Genomic DNA, 26,488 nt, shown 5'->3' on the forward strand with positions numbered 1-26,488 from the left:
GCTAAATCTTTTTTTAAAAAACTAGAGCTTACCAGTGAGCACATGGAGAGGGTCAGGGGAGAACCCCAAGCTGACTCTCCCACTTAACTCAGACGCCAGAAGGGGCTCAATGCCACGATCCATAGGATCCAACTGAACCCAAAACTAAGAGTCTGTGTTCAACCCATTGAACCACCCAGGCCCTGGAGGAGTGCTAAATCTTGGCAGCTTGTGCATATTTGAGATGAGTCTTTTAACCATCTGCTTCTCAAAACATTTTCAATTTGGCTTTTATATTTGGATTTATGCAACATTCTTCCCATTCAAATGCATGGATTTACTATAAAGGCAAGGCCCGGTTTTATACCAGACTATCTATAATGAAATGGAACCAAAGAGGCTGGAATTATGTGGAACAACAAAAAACCCACAAAATTCTACCCATGATTCACAAACACACCCAACAAGTTATGTTTCTCACTGTCTTTGATCAGGTCTTTATTTAAAATTAGCTGTCCAAAATGATTTGAGTTTTATGGAATAAACAAATATAAGTTTTTAGGCAGCGGGCTTCTTCTCTTCCGTGGTAGGTTTCTTTTCTGCAGGTTTCTTGTCAGCTGCTGGTTTCTTGGTAGCTGCAGCCTTTTTTCCTACCACAGGTTTCTTCGGCTTTTTCACACCAACAGTTTTCTTTCCTTTCTTCCCTACCGTGGGCTTCTTGCCTGGAACTCCCTTCTCCTCCGATTTGGCTTCTAAAGCTGCTGCTGCCTTATCCATCCGGAGTTTGTGCTGCAACAAATTAAAAAAAAAAAAAAAAAAAGACCTTAAGAATTTTATCTTAAAAAAAAAAAGTTAACGTTTCAGCAAAAACCTATCACTTACATTCTTGGCCTGGCGAAGAATGGTGTTCCGGCGCATGGTCTTTGCATACGGGTTTAGCTTCAACATGATTCTTAGGTTCTTCAGTGGATTCTTCTTCAGGACTCTACGATGAATCTTCTTGCTGTAAAAAGGCAGAAATTTTATTTTACTCACATTATCCACGTTTTTGAAATAACCAATACAGTACGAAGCTGGAGCATAATAAAGTATCACAACTTTACCGTGGTGCTCGGAGGGCTCTTTGGATCTCTGGGCTTTTCAAGATTCTGCTGAGGTCTGTATTAAGCATCTTATGCATGGGAAGGCTGAAAAGAAAAACATGCTGACAATAAGATGCTCAATTCCTACTTCTCACTATCCACTGAAACTCTCCAAGTGTTCCATCAGAATTTCCACTACACTATCACTGTTCAGAACATCTCACCATTTCACAGTACTCAATCTATGTAAGAGGAAATGGCAACACAACATTATCCATCACCCATAAGCCAATTCTGAATATAAATATCCACAGCGTGAACATCTGTGTTCGATATATGAACATGAAGAACACTCACTTGTAGTTACTCTTGAGGGAGGCAGCCTTACGCCAAGTGCCATACAGATCGTCTAACTTGCGGAAAGCACTTTCAGTCCAAATGCAGAAACGTCCCACATGCCCACCAGGAGCAAGTTTCAGAATGTTCAGCTTGCTTACATTAAGTAAAGTAATTCCTTTAGAAGGGAAAAGAGAGTTAGGGAGCCTGTATTTTAAATACAAGAAACATTACGCTTATGACTTATGTGCTACCTAAGGTACCTGAGAAATTACGTTACTAATTAGGTAGTTCCCACCATCAATGTGCTCATTCAGCCGAGAATCAGAAGTTCCACAAAATCATGTGTTTCAGAAACACGGACCATGAAGTGGAATTTCATCACATTAAAAGCTGAGTAAGCGGGATCCCTGGGTGGCTCAGCGGTTTGGTGCCTGCCTTTGGCCCAGGGCACGATCCTGGAGACCCAGGATCGAATCCCACATCGGGCTCCTGGTGCATGGAGCCTGCTTCTCCCTCTCCCTCTCCCTATGTCTCTGCCTCTCTCTCTCTCTGTGACTATCATAAAAAAAAAAAAAAAAAGCCGAGTAAGCTTGCAGAGTACAGGCAATCAAAACATGTATCAACAGTACAATTACCAGGGATGTTTCTGAAGGCCTTGATGATACCGTTGTCTTCATTGTAGATGATGCAGGGTCCCCTGCGCTGGATACGACGACGGTTTCTCATTTTGCCTTTGCCAGCTCTCATTCGCTGAGAGGCATAGACCTAAAGAGAGAGAATATTTATGATGAAAAGGAGCCATAACAATTGTCCAACATTAACACACAAAGCCATTTTAACAGTCAGGATTCAAACCCAAGGTGAAAGGTTTTAGAGTCCCTGTTCTCATATCCACTGAAGTCACACTGCCCTCCAGTCATCTTTTGACATTAAAATCTGACAACAAATTTATGTTAAGGACCATGAAAATGGAAATCGGTTCATTAAGCCTACCTTCTTGATATCATTCCAGGCTTTAAGTTTCTTAAGAAGCAAAACTGCCTCCTTGGTCTTCTTGTAGCCTTCAACTTTATCTTCAACCACCAAAGGAAGTTCAGGAACTTCCTCAATACGATGACCTGACGATGCCAATTAACAAATATCAACACATACCTCATTACCCCGAACCTTTTGAAAAATCTACAAACATTTCATATAATCCACAAAAGCAAAATAGCATATGATGTGCCAAATCAGATTTCCACAAATATCATGTGTTTCAGAAACACGGACCAATTTAAGTGGAATCTCATCATTTTGACAGTTTACAAAATAAGCAACATGAAGTCTAAGTGGCAAGTTTTCTAATACATAAAAGCACCACATTTCACTTAGCTCCCCAGTTACACTGTATTTGTCGATTAGAACTATTACTTAATAGAGAGAAATTTAGTCAGGGACTCTGGGATGAATAGAATCCATACAGGTTACTGTTAACGTGAATGAAATGGGTTGGGTGGAAGAAAAAAAGGCTATCCTTGTATTATTTCTGTAATAATAGAATATACAAACCTTTAGACATGACCAGTGCTGGTAAGGCTGAGGCAGCCAGGGCAGAGCAGATGGCGTATCGCTTTTGTGTTGTGTTCACTCTGCGGTGCCAACGGCGCCAGGTTTTGGTTGGTGCAAACATGCGGCCTCCACGACACATCTATTTTCGCAGTTAAGAATCACATTTCTCAAAATTTTAGGAATTAAAAAAGGTTAGGTCTTGCTCAGTAAGAATTTTCGTCACCCTTCTGAACCAGCTTACTGACAGCAGGCAACTGTCGCTGAGAACAGAGTAAGACGCAAATTACGACATCATTGCAAGCAGAAGTTCCTAATGCCAAGCTCCGAACTGCCTAGAACAATGTTTAACCTGGACACTTAGTATGTTGGAAATATTTTCATCACTACTAACACGAATAAACTTGGTCCAGTCTCGTAAATGCCTTAAGAGCTGACCAATCTATACAATAAAACAAAGGATACATTTCCAAAAGCACCCTGGCCAGAACGGTGAGTCCCACCGCCTCGAACTCGGGGAATTCGAGCCACGGCTCTGCCAGTACCCCAAGATTCAGCACTGGTTTGATGACCTGAGGTTGGGAAGAAACACAAGTTTTAGCTACTCAACCATACCCATTTGGGACTATCACGCATAGCAGCCAACAGCCTCAGAACATCCAGGAAAATCATGTAGTTCAGAAACACGGACCAATGGAGTGGAATTTCATCACTGCTGTTAAGTGGGTCTTCAAAATATCAACCCTTGAAAAACCCGTACCTGCTAATTCACTGACAGCATATGGCTGTCTGTTGTTTTTGCGCAAGTTGGTGTGAACAAAGTTCACGATATCGGGTCGAATGGGAGCCTTAAACACAGCGGGCAAGGTAACATTTTTGCCGGATGATTCCCCCTTTTCGGAGTACACAGATATCAACGGACGAGCACACGCCTGCAAAAAGTAAAAGATAATTTATATGGACAATGCCAGAGGCACTCATCTCGCATATCAACAGTATCCTTAAAAACTGCATTACAGAACAGATTGGTTTGGAACGGAAGACAACACTTAGAACTAAAACAAAGGTTGTGACCAACACATCAAGTCTATTAAGTTCAATAAATTCTAAAACTTAAAGGACATTTAGCTTCTCAAACTCTACCGCATAATTTGTTAAAAATTTCAAACCACAGCTTACAAAAGAAAACGATCAAATGCATACTGTAAGGTTTGAAAAGGCTATTTAAGGCCGCCACCTAAACTCTTACCCAGTGTCCCCAAATCTGGGCGACCACAACAAACCCTACCTCAGATTCCTGCCCCTGGCCCCCTTCAACCTGAACACACCTCAAATTACCGGTCATGTTACTTTCTGCTGAACCTTCTCCAAAGACTTACCACCTGAGGGTAAAACTCAAGTTCCAAGAATGGCCTACACCACCTGCTGGACCCTTCATCTCCCTCTCCTTTCTGACCATCACTGTCCCTACACTCAGGCCACTCCCCTTCTGCCTCAGACACACTGGTCTCCATCCTGAAGCTGCTCAACATGCTTCCTCAACGCTCCTTCAAGCCATGTTCTCGGAGGTTTCTCTGATCACTTTAAAGCTCAACTACTGCCTTCTCTTCCAGCCACCGGGGTCCACAGCACTTACCATCATCTGGCATTTTGGTGTTATTTGTTCAAACTACCATCCAAGCATCACAAGGATGGATTGTTTTGTTTTGTTTTTTTTTTTTTTCACCGAACTCCACAGAGCACAAGACACTACCTAATACGCATGCAAACACTATTTGTGAAAAAAGCAGCGCGCGGGACAGTAGTCCTATTATGGGCTAAGAATTCAAAGGACACAAAAAAGGACAACTTTTAAAATAAGAGGACCGGAATGATTTCCAGAGAGGATTAAGATAAACACAAAACGATAAAAAAAATTGGAAAAAAAAAAGATAAACACAAACGAAAATTAAAAAAAAAAGTGGATATGCAAGTCCCTCACAAAAATAACTGAAGGTGAAAATAACTATTCAACAGGACGTGAAACTAAAAGGCCCCCAAATGGATCTTCACGGATTCAGTCTTAGGCCCCGTGAGTTTCCAAATTTTCAGGAGAACCGACGCCTTCTACGATCCAGGGAAAACTGGAATCCCGAGAGTTCCTCTGCACCTCAGAAGCCGGGACGCCCACGTTGCCTCTAAGATGGCTGCCTAAGAGCCGCGCTCCCCAGCTCCGAGCTACAGACAGATGCCTTTGGCCCTCATCTTCTTTTCCTCGCCTCCTCTCCTGAAGATTCTATGCCCCGATCCCCGAATCCATTCCTGCCGGGTCCCGAGAAAGGGGGGGGGGAAAGCCCACCAGAAAGAACTTCCACTCACCATCGCGGGGAGAGGAGAGGGCCACGCTCCTCTCAACCCGGCGGCTCCTACAGGAAAAGGAAGTGCCTAGCACTTCCGCCGCCTATGTAACCATCAACGCTTCCGCCAACCCGCCCGCCTCAGAACCACGCCACAGGCACAACATATCGCCCTACCACCCTATAAAAAAATAACAAATAGCGTGTTATTTCTTCGTTTACATCAATTTACGGTATCCACTGACTTTCAAAGCCAACAACAGCGCTTAGAAACAGGGGACTCCTTTTCGCGGAATAATCCATAAGGAGGCGTGGAAACTCTCGCGAGACTAAGTGTCCCCCCCCTCCCCCCCCCCCCCCTTCCCGCTTTCCGTCTCCTCTGCCCCTTCAACCCCTGCAATTGATTTTAACTTTTTCTTGCGGGAATGGAAAGCTGCCGGACAGGAAAAAAAAAAAAAGTGTGCTCTACAATAAAATATTAACTTTGTGGGGGGGGCGGGAAACGTAGTCCCGGCGAGGGGGTCACGACCCCGGACGTCAGCGTCCGGCGCGCAGTTCGGTTTGGCGGCTCAGGATTTGCAGTGCGAGCCGGCTGCGATGTGGCCGCGGGTGAATCGAGCTGCTGAGGAGTTTTACTGTCGTCTCCTGCAGTGAGTTGTAGCGGGAGCTGTGGCCTGGGGTGCGAGGGCGGTGCTTTGCCCCGGGCGTAGGTCTCGGTGCTGCCCTGTGGATCGGCGTCCCGTCGGGCCCCGGGGGCGGCTCTCCTGGGGCCTGCGGTCGGGGAACGGCCGGGCGTCGGCTCCAGGGTGCGCTTGGCTCCGTGGGAGGAAGCGACTGCACGTTGTCGATCGCGCTGCAGGGTGACGAGTTTCTCGGGAGGCGCTTTATGGCGGTCATGCGTGGACCTCAGCCTCTCAGGGTATGGAGAACTAGACGTCGGCGTCCCTCATCTGTTTAAAGCCTTTCCGGTGTGAGACGTGATGATGTCCGTTCAGGACAGTTACTCGTGCTGCAGGTGTAGTAAGAGTGTGTTGGTGTCGTTGAGGATTTTATTGATTTACTCACGAGAGACACAGAGAGAGAGAGAGGGGCAGAGGGAGAAGCAGGCTCCCCGCTGAATTCGATCTCAGGACCTCGGGATCAAGCCCTTGGGCTGAAGGCAGATGCTCAACCTCTGAGCCCACCCGGACATCCGGGTTTTCTTTCTTTTTTTTTTTTTCTTTTTTTAAGTACTTTTATTTCGCTGTGCTCTGAGATTTGATTCTTAAAGTGCTCATACAAAAGGGGATTCCATCTAGTTCTGCATCCAACTTTAAAATCTAATCCAGTAGCTGTCAAAAAAAAAAAAAAAAAATCTAATCCAGGGACGCCTGGGTGGCTCAGCGGTTGAGCGTCTGACTTTGGCTGAAGGGGGTGATCCCTGAGTCCCAGGATCGAGTCCCACGTCGGGCTCCCTGCGTGGAGCCTGCTTCTCCCTCTGCCTGTGTCTCCGCCTCTCTCTCTCTGTGTCTCTCATGAATAAGTAAATAAAATCTTAAAAAAAAATAAAATCTAATCCAGCAGTTCTCAAATTTGAGCTTGCATCATCAATCACCTGGAGGGTTGTCAAAACAGATTTCTTGGCCCCACCTCCAGGGTTTCTGATTTAGTGAATAAGTCTTCGCTGGGGTGGAGGGGTGTCAAAGAATTCCAGCTATTTCCAGGTGAAACCTGCTGGTGGCCTGACACGCGCTTTGAGAACCACTGATGTAATGAAACCGTTTATTTTCTAAATGCCATAATTTTTCATTATTTACTGCTTTTTTCCTGTCTACGAAGGTAGTAATGCTTGCCAAGTTTTTGAACATTAAAAACAGACACTAGGTTGTTATTTTTTTTAATAATGTTTTGGATGGCTTTCAATATGACACCCTGTAGATCTGTCTCATTGTTTTTTTTTTTTTGAAGATTTTATTTATTTATTCATGAGAGACACACACACACACACACACACACACACACACAGAGAGAGAGAGAGAGGCAGAGACACAGGCAGGAAGAAGCAGGCTCCATGCAGGAGCTTGATATGGAACTCAATCCAGGGACCCTCCAGATCACGCCCTGGGCCAGAGGCAGGTGCTCAACCGCTGAGCCACCCACAGATCCCTGCCTCATTGTTTTAAACTGATGTGTAATATTTCATTCTATACCTGTCCAATGTTTTTTTTAACGAGTTGCCCAGTGATACAGTTTTATTTAGACACTTTATAGTTCCCAGTTGTTTCAAGGAGGTTAGTCTTTTTCTCTACTTGTAAGCTACAAGTCTCCTTTGCTTGTCTTGAGTTCTTCACAATGCCTGTGCATCCAGTTGCTTACTGGAAATTTCTGCAAGACCTCAAATTCAATATCTGCAAAACCAAATTCATCTTTTCCCAGCAACCTGACACTCTACTCCTGAATTTCCTGGCACACCTGGTGTGCGTGTTTTCCCTGTATCTCTACTGCTTTTGTTCACTTATTCACAGTTAATTTCCTGGTCTCCAATAAATAAAATCTTTAAAAAAAAAAAAAGAATAAATCCATATTACCCAAAATAGCAAAAGTGAATCATTCACAGACCTAGTTCTCCTCCTTTTATTTCAGTAAGTCAGAGTAGATCAAATAGTAAATGGTACCCTGAAACAATTCCATTGGGCTTCTTTTAGGCTTCTAAAGATTTTGTCTCTTTCAGAGTGTAGATCAAACTGATGTACATTTGATATGTTTAATGGTTTTTAGTTTATGTGTTTTGGGATGACTGTTTTAGAACTTCCTTGAATGAAATTATTAGTAAATGATAATCCGAGAATTTTGTGCTTACATTTTTACGTTTTTAGTGACAGTTCATAAAAATAGAGGGAGGGTGGATGTTTGAATTTAGCCATAGAAATCTGGGTCTAGTCAGGTGGCTCAGTGGTTTAGTGCCGCCTTCAGCCCAGGTCGTGATCCTGGAGACCCAGGATCGAGTCCCACGTCAGGCTCCCTGCATGGAGCCTGCTTCTCCCTCTGCCTGTGTTGTGTCTCTGCGTGTCTCTCTCTCTCTCTGTGTCTCTCATGAATAAATAAATAAAGTCTTAAAAACAATTTTGGGGCTAGGAATCTTAAATAACTTTTCTGTGGTTACCCACTGATTCAGTAGGCAGATCAGAATCCAGTGATTTTTGCTTCCCATAGATTATGTGGTAAATTGCATTTTAATCGTAGCTGATGGTGTGTTTTAGAAGATAAGAGAGTAGAGATGGGTAACCTGATTTCCTGTTGGCCTCTGTAAAGCTGTTGTGCCCAGTTGTGGGCAGCAGTCTATTAATTTCTACCTCATCTCTTTTTTTCTCATATTCTTTTTCTACCTTTTTTTTTTCCCTCTTCCCAACCATGCCTTATGGCTGCCATGAGTACTTTTGCACTTTGCTTTTCTCACTGGTGTCCTGCAGAGATAGAGATGACTAACTTCTGACTTTAAATATCAGAATATTGTAGCTCTGTTTTTCACATTTAGTTCTGCATTTCAGGGAATTTGATGAAGAAAAGAAAGGAATCCATAATGATCCATTTATCTATGAGGTATGAACAATTTATTTTGTTTTTAGACACAACTCAGTAATCCTAACATTCTGCTTTTTTAAACGTTGGGTTCATTGAAGTTAGAGTAAATCCTACCCTTTTAGAGTACAGTTCTTTGAGTTTTTACAAATGCGTTCGGTCATATAGCTACCCTGTAATCAAGATGTAGAACATTTCTGTCACTTCCAAAGGTCTCATGTCCCTTTATAATCAGTCTTTTGTCCCTGGCCTTTTCCAGAATGTCATATAAATAAAATCACACAGTATGTAGTCTTTTAAATCTGACTTCTATCAAGGAATACAATGCATTTGAGATTCGTCTGCATTTTGTGTGTGTCAGTAGTTCGTTCCTTTTTATAGTTGAATCGTATCTCATTGTATGTGTGTGTGTGACAGTTATCCACTAACCAGCTGATGGACACTTGGGTGGTTTCCAGTTTTGGATAGTTATGAGTAAAACTGCTATAAATATTCATGGATTTATTAAGCAGCTAATATATGCCAAGTGTTCCATAGATAAAGTCCCTATAAGGTTTAATCTATAAAATAGTGAACTAAAATTAATTATATGCTAAAAGACAAACTGGAGAGAACGTTCTATAAAATAAAAGTTAAAATAATACATAATTAGTTCATAATACATGAAAAGTTCTTAAAAATCCATAAGAAAAGTGACAGCTGTAATAGAAGAGTAAACAAAGGAACAAGTAAGCCCAGAAAGAAAGTAGAATTATTTCTTACAGTTTGAATTTTCACTAACCGGACTCAGGAATTAAGCATATCTAGGTAAATGTATTAATTCCTCCCCATTGGAATGTTTGCTTGATACTATATTAGTTTACTAGGGCTGCTGTAACTACAAACTGGTTTGCTTAAAACATCAAAAATTTATTCTGTTGCAGTTCTGGAGACTAGGACTCTGAAATGAGGGTGTCAAGAGGGCTGCTCTCCTACTGAAAACTCTAGGAAAGGATCTTTCATTGGTTCTCCTAGTTTCTGGTGGTTTCCAACTATTCTTGGGGTTTCTTGACTTGTAGATACATCACTCTAATTTCTGCCACTGTCAATACATAGAATCCCTTTGTGTCTATGTCTCTAAATCTTTCCCTCCTTATGTCAGTCATTGGGTTTAAAGCCCTCCAATCCAAGTCAATCCTCAACTTGATTACATTTGCCAAGACCCTTTTTCAAAGATCACATTCAGAGGAACTAGGGGTTAGAACTTCATTGTATCTTTTGGAGGGATATATTCAATCCACAACAGACTTGAAACTCAAGAACCTAGTAGATGAGAATGACAGCATCCTTTGCCCCCTGAACTTGGTATCTAAATACTTCAGGATCCAAACTGAGAAACGAAACGGGTTCAAGTAATGAGAGTTATTTGTCAATAATAAGCCTATGAAAGACTGAAGTCACCTTCATTAGTAATCAAATAAATGAAAAAAAAAAAAAAAAAACAACAGTAACAAGCATGACACTTTTTGCTGTGAGATGGTAAAAATAAACTGAAAATACTCTGCGTTGCCTAAGTGAAGGCAATGCATATATGTGGGGGTGGCATATTCACAAGGCAATTTGACATTATCAGCATGATTGTAGGTATTCATCTTAAGGTAACTCAAGGACATCTATTATTAGTTGTTTATAATAGCAAATAACTTAAAATTATCCAAATGTTGAACAAAATGGGATTAGTTATATGATGGCAGAGCCAAAGAACACCTAATGGATGGAAAGAAGTGTGTGATACAGATGTGGTATTTTTCTTAAGCAAAATCCTATCTAGATATCTAAATACTGAATACATTTCTACTTAAGTAGATTTATTTACGTGTCTGGTAAAAGATCTGATAAAATATATGCTAACCAGGCTAATAATAGTAGTGATTATCTTGACTCGTAGAATTATATGTGAATTTTTAAAAAATGACTTAGCTATCTATTTTCAGACTTTTCTATAATAAACATGTTTGCAATTGGAATGAAAAAATGTACAGTTCCTAGAAATGCCTAAAAGTTCTAACTTGCATAGTACAATCAGGAGAAAAGATAATTTATAAAGTGCTAATTATATAGTACATTAGAGTAAATACAGTATGAGTCAAGAAAGAGGATGTGCATGTGATTCTAATCAAGAGAAAGGCATGGTGGAGTGCACTTTAGGTAACCCTTGAAGCATGTGTAGAGGTGAATAGAGCTAGGTTTGTCTAAACATGAAAAAACAACATGGCAAAGAATAAATGAAATCTCATCTTTAGAGCATTATGTCTTGTTCAAATTCTCTTTTTCCATCACTTGCGTAAAACTAGTCTTTATGTGTTTAAATATTTGTACCTATGTATGTGTGTATATATAACATTGCCTGACGTTCTCTATTTTTAATAGGCTGATGTTCAAGTGCAGTTGATCAGCAAAGGCCAACCTAACCCTTTGAAAAATATCTTAGATGAAAATGACGTTGTATTCATCATGGAGAAATTGGTAGGTAGTGCTTGAGCTTTGCTCTCGTTTAATATTTTTGTTGTTGTTTTAAGATTTTATTTTTAATCTCTACCCTCAATGTGGGGCTCGAACTTATAACCCTAAGTTCAAGAGTTGTATGGTCCACCAACTGAGCCAGCTAAGCACCCTTGTGTTTAATTCCAGGTAGCCAAATTCAGTTTATTGGGAATGATCTCAAATGTGCACATTTATTTTTATCAGCATATTAGTGAAAGTGGATTCTAAGTCTTTTAGAAATACAGTAATGTCCAATAGAAATATAATGAAAACTATAGGTAATTTAAAATTTTATAGTAACCATTATATAAAAAGGGAAATTATACAGTAAAATTGACTTTTTTTTTCTTTTGTTGTCCACTTCTTTGAATTTTAGCACATGTATAGATTCTGGTAATCACCACATGGTCAGGGCACCAAACAGGTCCATCACCTCAAACAACTCCCTCATGCTATCTCCCTTTAAAATCTCTTCTCCCTGGTAACTGCTGATCTCTTCTCCCTTCGTGTAGTGAGAATGCTGTGAATGGCATTGTACAGTCTAACCTTTTGAGTCTGGCTTCTTTCACTCCATATAATGCCTTTGAGATTCATCCAAGTTGTATGTGTATCAGTGGTTCATTTCTTGTAATTGCTGAGTAGATTCTGTGGTATGGATGTACCATAGTTTATTTATCTAGTCACCCTTCCAGTGACATTTGGGTTCTTTCCATCTCCAGTGATCATGAATAGAGTTGCTGTGATCATTTTTGTACAGATTTTTGCATGAGCATGTTTTTTCGTTATGGTAAATACTGAGGAGTAGGATTGTCTGAAATTAGGTTTAATAATGCTTATTATTTAGTCTGATGTATGTGATAATACCATTTCAATGTGTAGTTAACATAAAAATCATTAATGAGATATTTCAAGGTTTTTTTTTTTTCATACTGCATCTTCAAAATCTAGTGTGTATTTTACAGTTTCATCTCCATTTGATCTGGCCCAGTTTCCAGTACTCAATAGCTGCATGTGGCCAGTGGCTATTGTATTGAACAGCACAGCAAAAGTAGCTATGATTCATGAAGTTCTACTCTAGTTTTTGTTAAAAGTAACAGAAAACTTCTTTTTTTTTTTTTCTTATTTTTTGAAGATTTTATCTGTTTATTCACGAGAGAGGCAGAGACATAGGCAGAGAGAGAAGCAGGCTCCATGCAGGGAGCCCGATGCGGGACTCGATCCCGGGACTCCAGGATCATGCCCTGGGCCAAAGGCAGGCACTTAACTACTGAGCCACCCAGCCATCCCATAACAGAAAACTTATCTTTTGCATCACTTTATAATTCCAGCCTGAAACCTTTATGTGTATGTGTGTGTTTTTAAATATTTATTTATTTGAGAGGAAGAGAGTACAGAGGGAGAGGGAGAAGCAGGCTCCCCGCTGAGCAGGGAGCCTGATGCGGGACTCAATCCCAGGACCTTGGGATCATGACCCGAGCCGAAGGCAGACACTCAACTGACCAAGCCACTCAGGCACCTCTCTTTGTGTTTTAATTATGGTGTTTTGGCATAGAAATTACAGTGATTTTTATTTATTCATGGGAGACACAGAGAGAGGCAGAGACATAGGCAGAGGGAGAAGCAGGCTCCTCACAGGGATCCTGATGTGGGACTTGATCCCTAAACTGAGCCAAAGGCAGATGTGCAACCACTGAGCCACCTAGAGGTCGTGGAGGTACTTTTAGAAGGAACTCTTCTGTTTGCTTGAAGACCTTCATGCTGTCTGGTGGATGAACAAGGAGCTTTTCATTTTAATGCATTAAAAAGCTACTTTGTCTTTTATGTTAACTAGAGTGTTATTACGGCTTATCTCTAGTGGACAGATGCTTAGGGAATAATTATAGGTGAATTACGTGGTTGAATTTAGACTTTTGTTATGGGGAGAAGGGAAAATGTATGTAGAGCAAAAGCTGAAAAGATTGAGATGTTCAGATGAAGATGAGTCACATTGGAAAAGATAAGGATAAGCCAAGGGGGAATGTGGTAATGTGGATTAGGTTTCTGGTGAGGATGCAGCTTACAATTGTGAGAAGGTCTCTGGTACTCACTGGGGCCCTGGCATTTTTGAACAAGGAGCAGAGGGGGCTGTATTTGGAAAGCTAGGTCTAGAAGGAAATGAGATCTGTGATCTGGCAAAAGAAATTCAAAGTTGAGACTTTCTGGTCCTGGACGCCACCCAGTAAGCATCATTAAAGTCTCCCCTCCCACCGCTGTCATGTCTAAGTCAGTCTCCCAAAGAGCCTGAGCAGCTGCAGAAGCTCTTCATTGGAGGTTTGAGCTTTGAAACAACTGATGAAAGTCTGAGGAGCCATTTTGAGCAATTGGGGAACCCTTACAGGCTGTGTGGTAATGAGAGATCCAAACACCAAGCGCTCCAGAGGCTTTGGGTTTGTCACGTATGCCACTGTGGAGGAGGTGGATGCAGCCATGAATGCAAGGCCACACAAGGTGGATGGAAGAGTTGTGGAACCAAAGAGGGCTGTCTCAAGAGAAGATTCTCAAACACTTGATGCCCACTTAACTGTGAAAAAGATTTTTGTAGGTGGCATTAAAGAAAACACTGAAGATCATCTAAGAGATTATTTTGAAAGTATGGGAAAATTGAAGTGATTGAGATCATGACTGACCGAGGCAGTGGCAAAAAGAGAGGTTTTACTTTTGTGACATTTGATGACCATGACTCTGTAGACAAGGTTGCAAGATTATCATTCAAAAATACCATACTGTGAATGGCCACAACTGTGAAGTAAGGAAAGCCCTATCGAAGCAAGAGATGGCTAGTGCTTCGTCCAGCCAGAGTCTGAAGTGGTTCTGGAAACTTTGGTGGTGGTCGTGGAGGGAACTCAGTGGTCGAGGTGGCTTCAGTGGCAGTCGAGGTGGTGGTGGATATGGTGGCAGTGGGGATGGCTATAGTGGATTTGGTAATGATGGAAGCAACTTTGGAGGGTGGCGGAAGCTATAACGATTTTGGCAGTTACAACAATCAATCTTCAAATTTTGGACCTATAAAAGGAGGAAATTTTGGAGGCAAAAGCTCTGGCCCCTGTGGTGGTGGAGGCCAGTACCTCGCCAAACTACAAAACCAAGGTGGCTATGGTGGTTCCAGCAGCAGCAGCAGCTGTGGCAGTGGCAGAAGGTTTTAATTACCTCTAGGAAACAAAGATTAGCAGGAGGAGAGCCAGAGAAGTGACAGGGAAGCTACAGGTTACAACAGATTTGTGAACTCAGCCAAGCACACTGGTGGCAGGGCCTAGGTGCTACAAAGAAGACATGTTTTAGATAATACTCATGTGTATGGGCAAAAAACTTGAGGACTGTATTTGTGACTAATTGTATAACAGGTTATTTTAGTTTCTGTTCTGTGGAAAGTGTAAAGCATTCCAACAAAGGGTTTTAATGTAATGGTGTGTTTTTTTTTGTTTTGTTTTTTGTTTTTTGTTTTTTTGCACCCATGCTGTTAATTGCTAAATGTAATAGTCTGATCATGATGCTGAATAAATGTGTCTTTAAAAAAAAAACAACAACAAATTCAAAGTTGAGGAAATATCTGGGTCTGATACCTATTAAACAAGCAGAGTATTTATTGCCCAAAGAGCTTGATGAATATGATCCTGAGTTTTGAAGTCAGACTGCTTAGATTCAAATGTGGTTGCCAGTCACTGGCTGTAATTCTAGGTGAGTTATTTAGCCGTTTGCTACCTCAATTTTCCCATCTATAAAACAGAGTTAATGAGACACTTGGGTGGCTCAGTCGATAAAGGGTTTGACTCTTGGTTTTGGCTTGGATCATGATCTTGAGGTCATTAGATGGAGCCCAGTTCGGCTCCATGCGCAGCATGAATCTGCTTGAGATTCTCTCTCTCCCTCTGCCCCTCCCCCAAATGAATAAATATATCTTTTTAAAAAGAGTTAATGATAGTATCTATTTCCAGGTTTGTTTGTTTTTTAATACTTTATTTGTTTATTCATGACAGACTCAGAGAGAGAGGCAGAGACATAGGCAGAGGGAGAAGCAGGCTCCATGCAGGGAGCCTGATGTGGGACTTGATCCCAGGTCTCCCGGATTACAGCCCGGGCTCAAGGCGGCGCTAAACCGCTGGGCCACCCGGGCTGCCCTATTTCAAGGTTTTTATAAAAAGTAACAGAACATTAAGGACGGCATGTGATGTAATGAGCAAGGGGTGTTATATAAGACTGATGAATCACTGAGCTCTACCTCTGAAACCAATAATACATTTTATGTTAATTAATTGAATTTAAATAAAATTAAAAAAAAGAAAAGTAATAGAAAACTTAGAACAGTAGCTGTTACGTAGTAATACTTAGGAAATGTTTACTCTTGGGGTTATTATTATTGGCAGGGCTAAACTGTGTAACTACTTAAACATGTAGATATTAAAAACACAGATTTCAGAACCCTGTGACAACTGAGAGCTGCTAGTCCTAAGAGGAGTAGGTTTAAGGAGTAAGGGAGGTGGCCCTTTGAGTTTTGGGAGTGAAAATCAGGAGTGTCCCATGGGTTTCTTGGTGTTTTGTCTTTGGTTCATCATTTTATACATGTTGGAGCACTTCCTTTTCTAATGGCATCAGATACTTCCTTTATCAGTAGCAACTTAGATCCGTATCTTTTAATAGGACAGTGGAAATGCTTCTGATGGCAGGATTTGTTGGTACCAAACTGGTTTGTAGCTGTGATTCTTGACATAACCTACATATTTGTGCTTAAGGATTTGGAAGCCAGGATTTGTTATGGCCTAGCAGAGTGAAAAATTGACTTGTGAGTATTCTTTTTACCTGACTATATAATTAAAAATTATTTTTTAAGCCTTTAGAGAAGGAAGAAACAAGTCATGTCGAAGAACCACAATGTGAAGAAACTGCTATTTCTGATCTCTCTACTGGGGAGAATGTTGGACCACTTGCTTTACCAGTGGGGAGAGCAAGGTAAATTTTTCTTTGGGTCGGGATAGGAGTAGGGCTGGAGGCTAAATGGAAGCTCCATTTAAATAAAAATGTTTTTACAGGGCACCTGGGTGGCTCTGGTTGAGCATCTGCCTTTGGCTCAGGTTGTGATCCTGGGGTCCTAGGATTGAGTCTTGCATTGGGCTCCCCACAGGGGGCCTGCTTCTCCCTCTGCCTCTGCCTCTCTCTGTGTGTCTCTCATAGGTAAACAAATAAAATCTTAAAATTTAAAAAAAAAAAAAAAAGTTTTTGCAAATGTTTCCCAGTTTTACAAACACTGGGGGAAAAAAAGATGTGTTCAGTCCAGGTCCTTTCTTCCCTTCTTCCCCCTCTCCTTAGCCATGTATACCCAATTTTTCCAGGGGTAGGTGTCCCAAGCATGACTAGGAAGACTGCTGTGGTCTCTTCCTCCATTCCCCATACTGTGTGTTCTTACTTCTTAATTGTTCTCTTTGTATTCTGTTCCCTTCCAGTCTTTCATCCTCACTGCTGCCAGAGATCTTTATAAATCACTGAAAGCCTGATTGTATTGCTTCCTTGCTTAAAATCCTTGGGTGGTTCTTGTTGCCTCATGATAAAATCCAAATTTCTCATGAGTAACACATAGGACCCTTACATCGTGCAGTCCAGAGGTCCTCCAGCAGGGTTGCCATACCCAGTGGGCATCTGGAAATGTGCAGGGGTACTTTTTGGTGGTTACAGTGACTGAGAAGCAGTTAGCCTGGGCAGTGGATATAAACGTCCTGTGGTGCACCAGGCTCTCCTGCACACAGAGGAATTACTCTGCTCAAATGCTAGTAGTGCCCCTGTTAGAAACCCTGCTGCCCTGTCTGCCTGGCTGGCTTCACTTCCCGCCTCCCTACCGTGTAGCTACGTGCACTTCTTCCTCTGCCTGACTCACCTCCAGAACCAGTGCTTTTGCTGACAAGGAGTTCTGGAGGATAAAGTCCTCTAAACAATAACATTAGACAGTAAGGACTGTAATAATAATATTCACAGACTGACTACATGGTGGTTTTTGTTGGTTTTGCTAGGTAGAAACTTTTAACATTTATGTGGTTAATCAGTCTTTTATGACTTCTCGATTTTAAGTCCTGTTGGCCTTTTTTCTTTTCTCCCCCACAACTTAAACATTATTTATTGGTGGTGTTTTCTCCAGCTAGTGTTTGTTTGGATTTGTCCATATGCTTATCATTGCCTTGCTTTGCATTTCAGACCTTCCTTTTGGGATTATTGTATTTCCTTTCTGAAGTACAATCCCTTAGAAATCCCTTTGTTGAACATCTGTTGATCATAAATTTTTATCTCTTTGAAAAATTTCAAGTTACATTTTTGGGTAACTTTTAATTTTGATACACTTGCAAATTTATAGAAAAGCTGAAAAATAGCACAGGAACTTCTGTATACCCTTAACCCAGATTCAGCAGTTATTTACATTTTGCCTCATCTGCTTTGTCCTTCTCTCTCACTCCTCCTCCTAGCCCTCTCCCACTCTGCCACCTGTGTAACGTACTCCTATCACCCACACACCCTTTTTTTTTTTTTAAATATTTTATTTATTTATTTTTTCATGAGAAACAGAGAGGCAGAGACACAGGCAAGAGGGAGAAGCAGGCTCCATGTAGGGAGCCCGACGTGGAATTCGATCCCGGGTCTCCAGGATCATGCCCTGGGCCAAAGGCTATGCTAAACCGCTGAGCCACCAGGGCTGCCCCACACACTTTGTTGTAATGAAACATTGAGAGAATGTTGGAGATACTGTGGTCCTTTACCTCTAAATACTTCACTATGTATTTTCTGAGAGCAAGTATATTCTCTTATGTAACCATACAACAGTGATCAAAATCTGGAAATTTAACAGTTCCAGTACTATTATCTCATTTACAGACTATTCAGTTTTCCTTAAATATTCCAATAATTAATGACTTGAAGCATCTTTTCATGTGCTTATTGACTCCTTTTTTTTGCCCCAGCTTTATTATGGTATAATCAACATATCCTATCTAGTTCTTTTGCTTCATCTTGCAGCCTACTTTTGCTTCTATTGAACCTCTTCACCCACACTGTTGGACTCCCTGCTTGTAGTAACTACATTCTCATCACTTATTGGTGCACACATCTTCGTCTGCATAATGTGCCCTTCTACTTCTTCACTGGGTGAAATATTTATGTATTTTGCTACTTAATTTCCAGAGTTTTGTTTCTGGGATACTAGGGTATTGGAATTTATAATAGAAACATATTTGGTTTTTGTCCACTGTTCCTGGCACAGAGTTCCTAAAACCCTTAGAATTTCCTAAGTGAAGAGAAAGGAAGGTATCTTCTCAGATGTTAATGAGGTGGCTTTTGGGGGGCACCAGCTCAGTCAGCTGAACAGCCAGCTCTTATTTTTAGGTCAGGTCCTAATCTCGGGTTCTGGGATCCAGCCCCATGGCAGGCTCTACGTCAGCGTGGAGTCTGCTTGAGGAGTCTTTCTGCCTCTCTCCCTCCCTCCCTACCCCTGCTCATGTGTGTACTTTCTCACTAAAATAAATAAATCTTAAAAAAAAAAAATGAGGTGGCTTTGGGAAAGCCTCTAGGTAACCAAATGGACTTGGAGGCTAAGGGGGGTTGCCAGAGTACCAAGCCTGTGATTAGAAGGTTAGAACATTTAGCCCCACCTCTACCTCGAGGGAGGAGAGAAGGGCTGGAGGGTGAGTTTAGTCCCCAGTGGCTGGTGATTAATCATTTCATGCCTATGTGACTAAGATTTCATAAAATCCAAAACAAGAGTGTTTGGAGAGCCTCTGGGTTGGTGAACAGGTGGAGATTTGGGGAGAGTGGCTCACCAAGAGAGGGCATGGGTACTCCACACCCTTTCCCCATACCTTGCCCTATGCATCTCTTCCATTTCGCTCTTCCTGAGTTATATCCTTTTGTAATAAATCAGTAATCTAGTACGTAAAGTGTTTTTCTGAGTTCTGTGAATTGTTCTAGTAAATTAATCAAACCTAAGGAGGAGGTTGTTGGAACCTCAGATCTATAGCTGGTCAGTCAGAAGTACAGGTGACAACCTGGACTTAGATTTGGCATTAGGGACACCTGGGTGGCTCAGTGGTTGAGCATCTGCCTTCGGCTCAAGGCGTGACTCTGCAGTCCCAGGATTGAGTCCTGCATCGGGCTCCTGCATGGAGCCTGCTTCTCCTTCTGCCTATGTCTCTGTCTCTCTCTCTGTGTCTCTCATGAATAAATAAATAAAATTAAAAAAAAGATAAAGGTGGGTGATGGGGAGGGGGTTTGTAGGACTTCCTTAACCTATGGAATCTGATGCTGTCTCTGGGTATATAGTGTCAGAATGGAGTTGAATTGTAGATACCCAACTGGTGTCAGAAAATTACTTGGTATGAGGAAAAACCCCACACATTAGAGTTGGGTGCAGAATCTTTGTTGGTGACCAGAAGTAGGATCAGTGTTAGAATATTAGATACCTTTCATGGTATCTTTGGAAAAGAAAACTTGATTGATGGATGGTTTCTACTTACAATTTTTTCTTCTACTCTTGTTTTCAAGGCAGTTAATTGGACTTTACACCATGGCTCACAATCCTAATATGACCCACTTGAAGATTCATCATCCAGTTACTGCCCTTCCTCCCTTGTGGGTAAGGTGTGACAGTTCAGATCCTGAAGGGACCTGTTGGCTGGGAGCTGAACTTGTCACCACAAACAGCATTGCAGGAATTGTTTTATATACAGTCAGTTGTAAAGGTGAGAGCTCACTTCTCACTCCTCTTACTTTTATGGGGGTATGGCTGTTTATTTGTATTGTTACTATGTTATGGTTTTCACTGAAAACTGATATTGTTAAGAGGGAAGTGCACACAGTGGAACTTGTTAGCCACCAGGAATCTATTCGGATATGTAACTTGTGGCATATAGGAGATATTCCAGGTGCAGATCTCCAGAAATCTGAACAGGAGTTTATAGCTTTGTTAGTTTTATTTGGGGTTCATTTGGTTTATATGTGTGTATTTTTGGAAATTTTCATTGGAGGATAAAAAAAAAGGAATATAATGACAATAGAATTCCAATGTCATAGTAGATGTTTAATTATATTTAGTAGCATTCTTACCGAACCCTGAAACCAGATTTGTGTGTCCAATGTGCAATAAACCAAATCTGAGTCACTGGGTTTGAAGCGGAGAAAATTTTATTATCAGAAAGGCAGCCCATTGAGAGGGCAGGGGATTATTCCCAAAACTGCCTTCTTGATGAGGCTAAAGCAAATTTTTTCATAATCAGAGGGGTTGAGATTACATACATATTGATGAAAAGGGTGAGGGAAGCTTGTGACCATTCATGAGAAAAGACGGAGCATGCTCACTAAGTAAGCATAGGTAATGTCTATCCCATGGTTAATACTTGGAACAAGGCCTGTTTTAGTCTCTGACACCAGGAGTTTATCTGAGGACAAGGAGAAGGAGCTATGGACATGCTCCACAAGTACGTGTAAACTGGATGGGGTCTTGGCTCATTATCTCAGGTAAAGGATGCAGAGCCTTGCTTGTTCATAGGCTAGAGCCATAACAGTTGATGTCGAGTCCAGGCTTCGGCAGAGACAGCTAGTGGATTTGTTATTAGGGTCTGTAAAGACACAATAGCTGAATAGAGAGAAACAGGCCTTTGAAAAACCAGCTTTAAATTTTTTGCTAAGTTTCAGCATTATTAACGCTATAGGGCATGGTTTTAGTATTGACCTTTGTTTCATTTTTCCTTCCTTTATCAACATGTCATCTGGATTTAAAATTTAGGTTCAGCAATTACTAGTGTAAAGTTGTAGTACCCTCAGAATTTGAGGGATTGTCATTTTCTAGTTCTAACAGTATAATTTTGAGTTGTACCTTTCAATAATTTTTTCTTTTATGTCTTATAGCTGATAAAACTTACTCTGTAAATCTGGAAGACCTGAAAAGTTCACATAAGAAAAGACATCACTTGTCTATTGTAGGTATTTCTGTCTTCTACTTACATTAGTTTCTTCAGACTGTTACGGACCTGCCTCCCTAGTTTAGTGATTTTTTTCACTCATATGACTAGATGCTTTTTGGCTTTTTTGTAGTAAAGTGTTTGTGATTATTTTCATATCAGCTAATGACTAAACATAGATACTGCCTTGCCTTTTACCCAGTCTTTGGGATGGAAAAGAATTGTCTTACTTTTCCATTGGGGATAAAAGTGTGGCACTTTTTGTTCCGTGGGGAAAAGAACCAAAGTAGTTTTGAAAAAGGGCACCTCTGGCCCTGTGAAAGTGTTGCTAATGGTGGCCGGATGTGCTCTTTTCAGGTAACAACCAGGGGCTTTGCCCAGTATGAGCTCTTTAAGTCCACAGCCTTGGATGACACACTTGCTGCATCACAAACTACAATTACTTTGGATATTTCCTGGAGTCCTGTGGATGAGATTCTTCAAAGCCCTCCGCTGTCTTCAACTGCAGCTCTGGTAGGAGCGAACTCATTTTGTGTTGAGTTAATTCGGTGTGGATTTACTTTTAACTTGCTTATTGCTGGTGCTGCATGCTTCCAGCCCCAGCCCTGCTAGACAGCTCTGAGAGGCCCAGCTTACCCCTGAAGTCTCACCAGGGCAGCCAGTGGAGGTTTGGCCAGGTAACCTGATACTGTCAGTTGCCCAAAGTGGCAATTATGTAACTTAAGAATTTTCTAGTGACTAATAAATTCTCTTGAGTTGAGACCCTAGTGAAATTATCGAAGTGACTTATCTCTGCTCTTCTTAAAAGATTGCAGATATTGGCAACACATCAAGAACCATTATACTATTAAGGTTTTTCACATTTTTACATTTCTAGGAATCTATCTTAAGTTCATTGGAATTGCTAGCAAAAATATATGTACACAGATGTTACATACAGTGGTCATAACTGTGTTTCTAAAATATTTAAAACAGACCTGAATGTTCAATAGGGAAATACTTAATGTAGATTAAGTATTTAATATTTAATACTTAATGTATCCCTCTCCTTCTGCCTGCTGCTCCCCTTTCTTGTGCTTGCCCCCTCCTTCCCTCTCTCTCTTTATCTGTAAATGTAATGTAGATTTCCCTGGTGAAATGTTATATATTCTTTAAATATCATAATTTAAAGTGTTTTTAATGATAAAAAACGCTTATTATGCAAACAAAAAGAAAATATAAAAAATTATATATATATAATAGGATCTCATTTATGTTTTTGAAAACTGTATACAGAAGCCTAGACAGTGTTAATAGTGGTTCCCTCAGGCTGGTGGAGTTATGGATACTTACTTTCTTAATGCTTTTCTTTTCCTGCAATAGGAATTTATTTACAATGACATTTCCTTTTTTTCTCTTTTATCCCCCCTACCCCATTTTTTAAGGTTTTAGGAGGTTCCTAAAACTTTGACCTCTGGCTAAGACAGCATACTGTTGGTTTAGTTAGAAGGAGTCTCTTGAACACATTTATTAGGGGGTGGTTATTTTTGGTATATGGTGATGCTGAGCTTTTCATTGGGTCTTAAGATGTATTTATTTACATCTTAAGTTCTCCTACTTGCCTTTTGGAAATTCAGTGGGAAAGGGCAGGAGAGGGTATGAGGAGAGCAGTTCTACATATAGGTACAATCATGGTAGAGAGAGAGGTTGGAGGCATGAGTTTAGATTACTGTATTGAGATGGACAGGATCTGTGATGTCTCTGGGTATGAGGTTCTTTTTGGGGGCGGGGGAGTATGAGGTTCTAAATGCAGTATTACCAGGGCACCTGGGTGGCTCAGTCATTAAGCATCTGCCTTTGGTTCAGGTCATGATCCCAGGGTCCTGGGATTGAATCTCTCATCGGGCTCCCTGCTCTTTGGGGAGCTGGCTTATCCCTCTCCTTCTGCCTGCTGCTCCCCTTTCTTGTGCTTGCCCCCTCCTTCCCTCTCTCTCTTTATCTGTAAATAAATAAAATCTTTTAAAAAAAGCAATATTACCCTACTTATTTTAGTTCATTAGGGCTTTATGAAATATATTTTTTAATGTGTGGGCAATTTAAAATACAAGTAACTGTGACTGTTATGCAGAGAAGATGGAATTAGCAGTAAAAACTGACTTTGGGAACTTTTTAGAACCTTAAAGTGGAGTCGGGAGAGCCCAGAGGTCCTTTGAATCATCTTCAGAGAGAACTGAAATTTCTCCTTGTGAGTATCCTTCTGGAATTTGTAACTTGCATTAAATTCTATATTTTCATAAAAATGTTTGCTGACATCATTGATGTTTAGTTTTGTGTTCAAATTTGTTCCAACTGTCATGTATTCAGTAGATACTCTTGGCAATTTGGTCAGTATAATTTTACAGTTGTCCTTATAATCACAGGGAGCTTTAGTTAAGAGCTACACTTCTTCCACCTTTTTACCGGAATATTTGGTTTCTAGTCATATTTCATTTCTATTCTTTTTAGGTGGGTCAGCTGCCAATTTATTCCATAGTCATGTATAATCTGCTTCTTAATAACTGGGATATTGATTCACGCTAAAGATTAGTGAGCATGTGTTTCAAGACTTTTATGTTTCAGTGAGTTTTACTCTATTCTACAAATTGAATCTCAAGGGGGTGCCTCATTTTAATGCAGTAGAAATTCTAAATGTCTTAGCCTGGCATAGAGAGCCATTTATATCCAGTCACTGCCCTATTTGCTTTTTTTTTTAAAACAGCTTTATTGAGATATAAATTATATCCCATAAAATTCACTTATTTCAAGTGCACAATTCAGTAGTTTTTAATATACTTGCAGAGTTGTACAGCCGTGGCCATACCTAATTTTAGTCCATTTTCATCATCCCAGAAAGGAACCCTGTACCCATTGGCAGTCACCTCCCACCCTCACCAGCAACTGGCAGCCACTGATTAATGTTACTTTTTGTAGTACTTTGCTCCTTTTCATTGGTGAACAGCATTCCATTGTATAGCTATCCCACATTGTGTTGATCCACTCATCAGCTGGTGACGTTTCTGTTGTTTCTACTTTTTGACTATTATGAATAATTTTGCTGTGAACAGTCTTGTAAAAGTTTTGTGGGACATAGGTTTTCACATCTTTTGAATGGATTTGCTGGGTCAGTGTGATAACTCTGTGTTTAAGCTTTTGAGGAGCTGCCGAACACAATACCAAACATTTCTAATACTTTTACCTCCTATTATTATTTCTCTGTTCGTATAAAACTTGGTATTTTTTTCTCACCTTTCTTTCTGGAAAGCTCTTCTTTTGGGACCCTTCCTTTGGGATTCCATCTTACTTCTATCCTCAAGTCTCTGCTCTTCTCTCTCCACACCTTGGCAGAGAGCTTGTCATTCAGTAATTTGACTAATGCCTTTATGAGGGAACTCCAGACTCTTGTCTTCTAGCTGATGCCATTTCCCTTCCTTTTCACTTCCACCAGATTATTTCCCGATTGAGTAGACTGTTGTTGCCTCAAACTCAGTATTTCCAAACTGAAACTTGAGATCTCCTCCAGACTAGATCCCCTCAGAACCCACCCACCCCCCGGCCCATTTCTGTATGTGGTTCCACCATTCCTTCAATTTCCCAGGGTAGGAACCTTCTATTTTAGTTTAGTAAGAACTATTTCTACCACCACCACTAACTACCACAACTAGAAGCTGCCATCATGTGCTAAGTGTGTGGTGCTAGATGGCACAGTTATTTTGCTGAAGACATCAGCAATTACAGAGTGGAAGACCTGATTCACATGAATGTCTGTCATTCAAATGCATGCCTGTCTGTCTGACTTGAAAGTCCTTATGTTGTTATAATGTCCCCTATAAATTCACAGAATCTTGGATGTGCACGTGGCCATAATCTCTCCCAAATTCAGTTCCCTGTATAGGGATTAAGATTTTTTTCTTTTATTTTTTCCACATCTCCCTCTCTTATTCCCTCTCTCTCTAATAAACTTCTTTTCCCCCTTTTCTGATTGTCTGCCTATCTTAGTTAAAGTCCTTATCACCTGCTTCCTGGACCACTCTAATGGTCATTTGTTTCTCAACAGGGACATAATGAGCATTTTAAGCAGAACCATTCTTCTTGCTTTGGGACCTTGTACACATTGCAGAACGCTTCGCATCCTTGGTCCTACCAAACTAAATGCTCAACGTGCCCTTGTGCCCCCAATCATTGTGACACCAAAAACTATCTGCACATTTTTCCAAAGACTCCTTGGAGGTGGAAAATGATTATCACCTCTGTTAAAAAAAACATTGTACTTCCTCTTTTCCTTAGAATCCATCCTAGATATTTCTTTCTTTCTTTCTTTCTTTCTTTCTTTCTTTCTTTCTTTCTTTCTTTCTTTCTTTCTTCTTCTTTCTTTCTTTCTTTCTTTCTTTCTTTCTTTCTTTCTTTCTTTCTTCTTTCTTTCTTTCTTTCTTTCTTTCTTTCTTTCTTTCTCTTTCTCTTTCTCTCTCTTTCTTTCTTTCTTTCTTTCTTTCTTTCTTTCTTTCTTTCTTTCTTTCTTTCTTTCTTTTCTTCATCCTAGGTATTTCTGATATGAATTCTTAACTAATTGATCATGTCATTTTCCTGCCAGACAATCGACAATGCTTGTTGTCTTTCATTTGAAATAAAAAAATCTTTATAAGTTTTAAGATCTGTATTTCCGTCTAGCCCCTGTTCCTTCTAATCTCATTTCCCACTGTTCTTTAGGTATTTCTTCCACCATGGCTGGACCTTGCCCCAACCCTCTTCATCTTATTCCATGCCCCTTCCCTGCTCTGCTGCTCATGGTGCCCACATTTGAATTCAGCTGATGTTTCACCTTGTTCCCCTGGCTGTTCCAATCTCCCTTTCCTTTAGTGGAGATATTGTATGTATAAGCCTATACATTTATATTATTTGTATATAAACTTCCATTCAGTTTCACATTTTTGTTCCCTGATTTTTGCACCTGGTTTGTCAGTCATTTTTATCCGAAATTACAAGCATCTTCAAAGCAGTCTCATTAGTCTGTAATCCTCAGTAGCACTTATGCACATGGCATCATCGTTAGAACACCATATTTGGTATCAGACTGCTAGGTGGATGTCTTTGCGCTGTCAGTAACGTGTGACCTTGTGCAAGTTACTTCACCTTTCTTGGCCTT

The 26,488-nt window shown here is 40.7% G+C and overlaps 2 protein-coding genes and 4 non-coding genes across 19 annotated transcripts in view; 1 reads left to right on the plus strand and 5 right to left on the minus strand.

The window, feature by feature from the left end:
* Nucleotides 1–447: 447 nt before the first annotated feature.
* On the minus strand, nucleotides 448–5,457 carry RPL4 (ribosomal protein L4). Its single transcript, XM_025472412.3, has 10 exons — nucleotides 5,307–5,457; nucleotides 3,709–3,880; nucleotides 3,414–3,520; nucleotides 2,952–3,090; nucleotides 2,394–2,518; nucleotides 2,036–2,165; nucleotides 1,419–1,575; nucleotides 1,083–1,166; nucleotides 862–982; nucleotides 448–768 (listed from the first exon to the last, which is right to left on the minus strand). Exons 1-10 carry the CDS (start codon nucleotides 5,307–5,309, stop codon nucleotides 538–540), a joined length of 1,269 nt encoding a protein of 422 aa, XP_025328197.1. The 5' UTR covers nucleotides 5,310–5,457; the 3' UTR covers nucleotides 448–537.
* On the minus strand, nucleotides 1,718–1,787 carry LOC112676245 (small nucleolar RNA SNORD18). Its single transcript, XR_003146411.1, has one exon. It is a non-coding gene; the product is annotated as a small nucleolar RNA SNORD18 (small nucleolar RNA).
* LOC112676246 (small nucleolar RNA SNORD18) lies at nucleotides 2,629–2,700 on the minus strand. The gene has a single exon (XR_003146412.1). It is a non-coding gene; the product is annotated as a small nucleolar RNA SNORD18 (small nucleolar RNA).
* Nucleotides 3,152–3,250, minus strand: LOC112676248 (small nucleolar RNA SNORD16). Its single transcript, XR_003146414.1, has one exon. It is a non-coding gene; the product is annotated as a small nucleolar RNA SNORD16 (small nucleolar RNA).
* On the minus strand, nucleotides 3,595–3,666 carry LOC112676247 (small nucleolar RNA SNORD18). The gene has a single exon (XR_003146413.1). It is a non-coding gene; the product is annotated as a small nucleolar RNA SNORD18 (small nucleolar RNA).
* Nucleotides 5,458–5,780: 323 nt separating the features above from the next.
* ZWILCH (zwilch kinetochore protein) overlaps nucleotides 5,781–26,488 on the plus strand; it is a 36,368-nt gene continuing 15,660 nt past the window's right edge. For 7 of the 14 annotated variants that reach the window (XR_007407280.1, XR_007407281.1, XM_025472402.3 and 4 more), the window contains exons 1-9: nucleotides 5,782–5,934; nucleotides 8,812–8,863; nucleotides 11,252–11,347; nucleotides 16,230–16,348; nucleotides 18,395–18,523; nucleotides 19,916–20,112; nucleotides 21,278–21,348; nucleotides 21,688–21,843; nucleotides 23,483–23,554. Coding sequence is in view for 11 of the 14 variants with exons in the window: in XM_025472402.3 (XP_025328187.1) it covers nucleotides 5,882–5,934; nucleotides 8,812–8,863; nucleotides 11,252–11,347; nucleotides 16,230–16,348; nucleotides 18,395–18,523; nucleotides 19,916–20,112; nucleotides 21,278–21,348; nucleotides 21,688–21,843; nucleotides 23,483–23,554 (945 nt within the window). In the remaining 3 variants the exon portion in view is untranslated. The other 7 variants (XR_007407282.1, XM_025472405.3, XM_049104153.1 and 4 more) reach the window with 6 other exon arrangements.

This window comes from Canis lupus, chromosome 30 (assembly GCF_003254725.2).
Source record: "Canis lupus dingo isolate Sandy chromosome 30, ASM325472v2, whole genome shotgun sequence".
Taxonomy (NCBI): domain Eukaryota; kingdom Metazoa; phylum Chordata; class Mammalia; order Carnivora; family Canidae; genus Canis; species Canis lupus.

Coding starts and splice junctions, on each gene's coding strand:
- RPL4 (XM_025472412.3), bottom strand. Junction 3,521..3,708: donor TGCTGTCAGTGAATTAGCAG/GTACGGGTTTTT, acceptor TCCCAACCTCAG/GTCATCAAACCAGTGCTGAA. Junction 2,166..2,393: donor CCTGGAATGATATCAAGAAG/GTAGGCTTAATG, acceptor CTCTCTCTTTAG/GTCTATGCCTCTCAGCGAAT.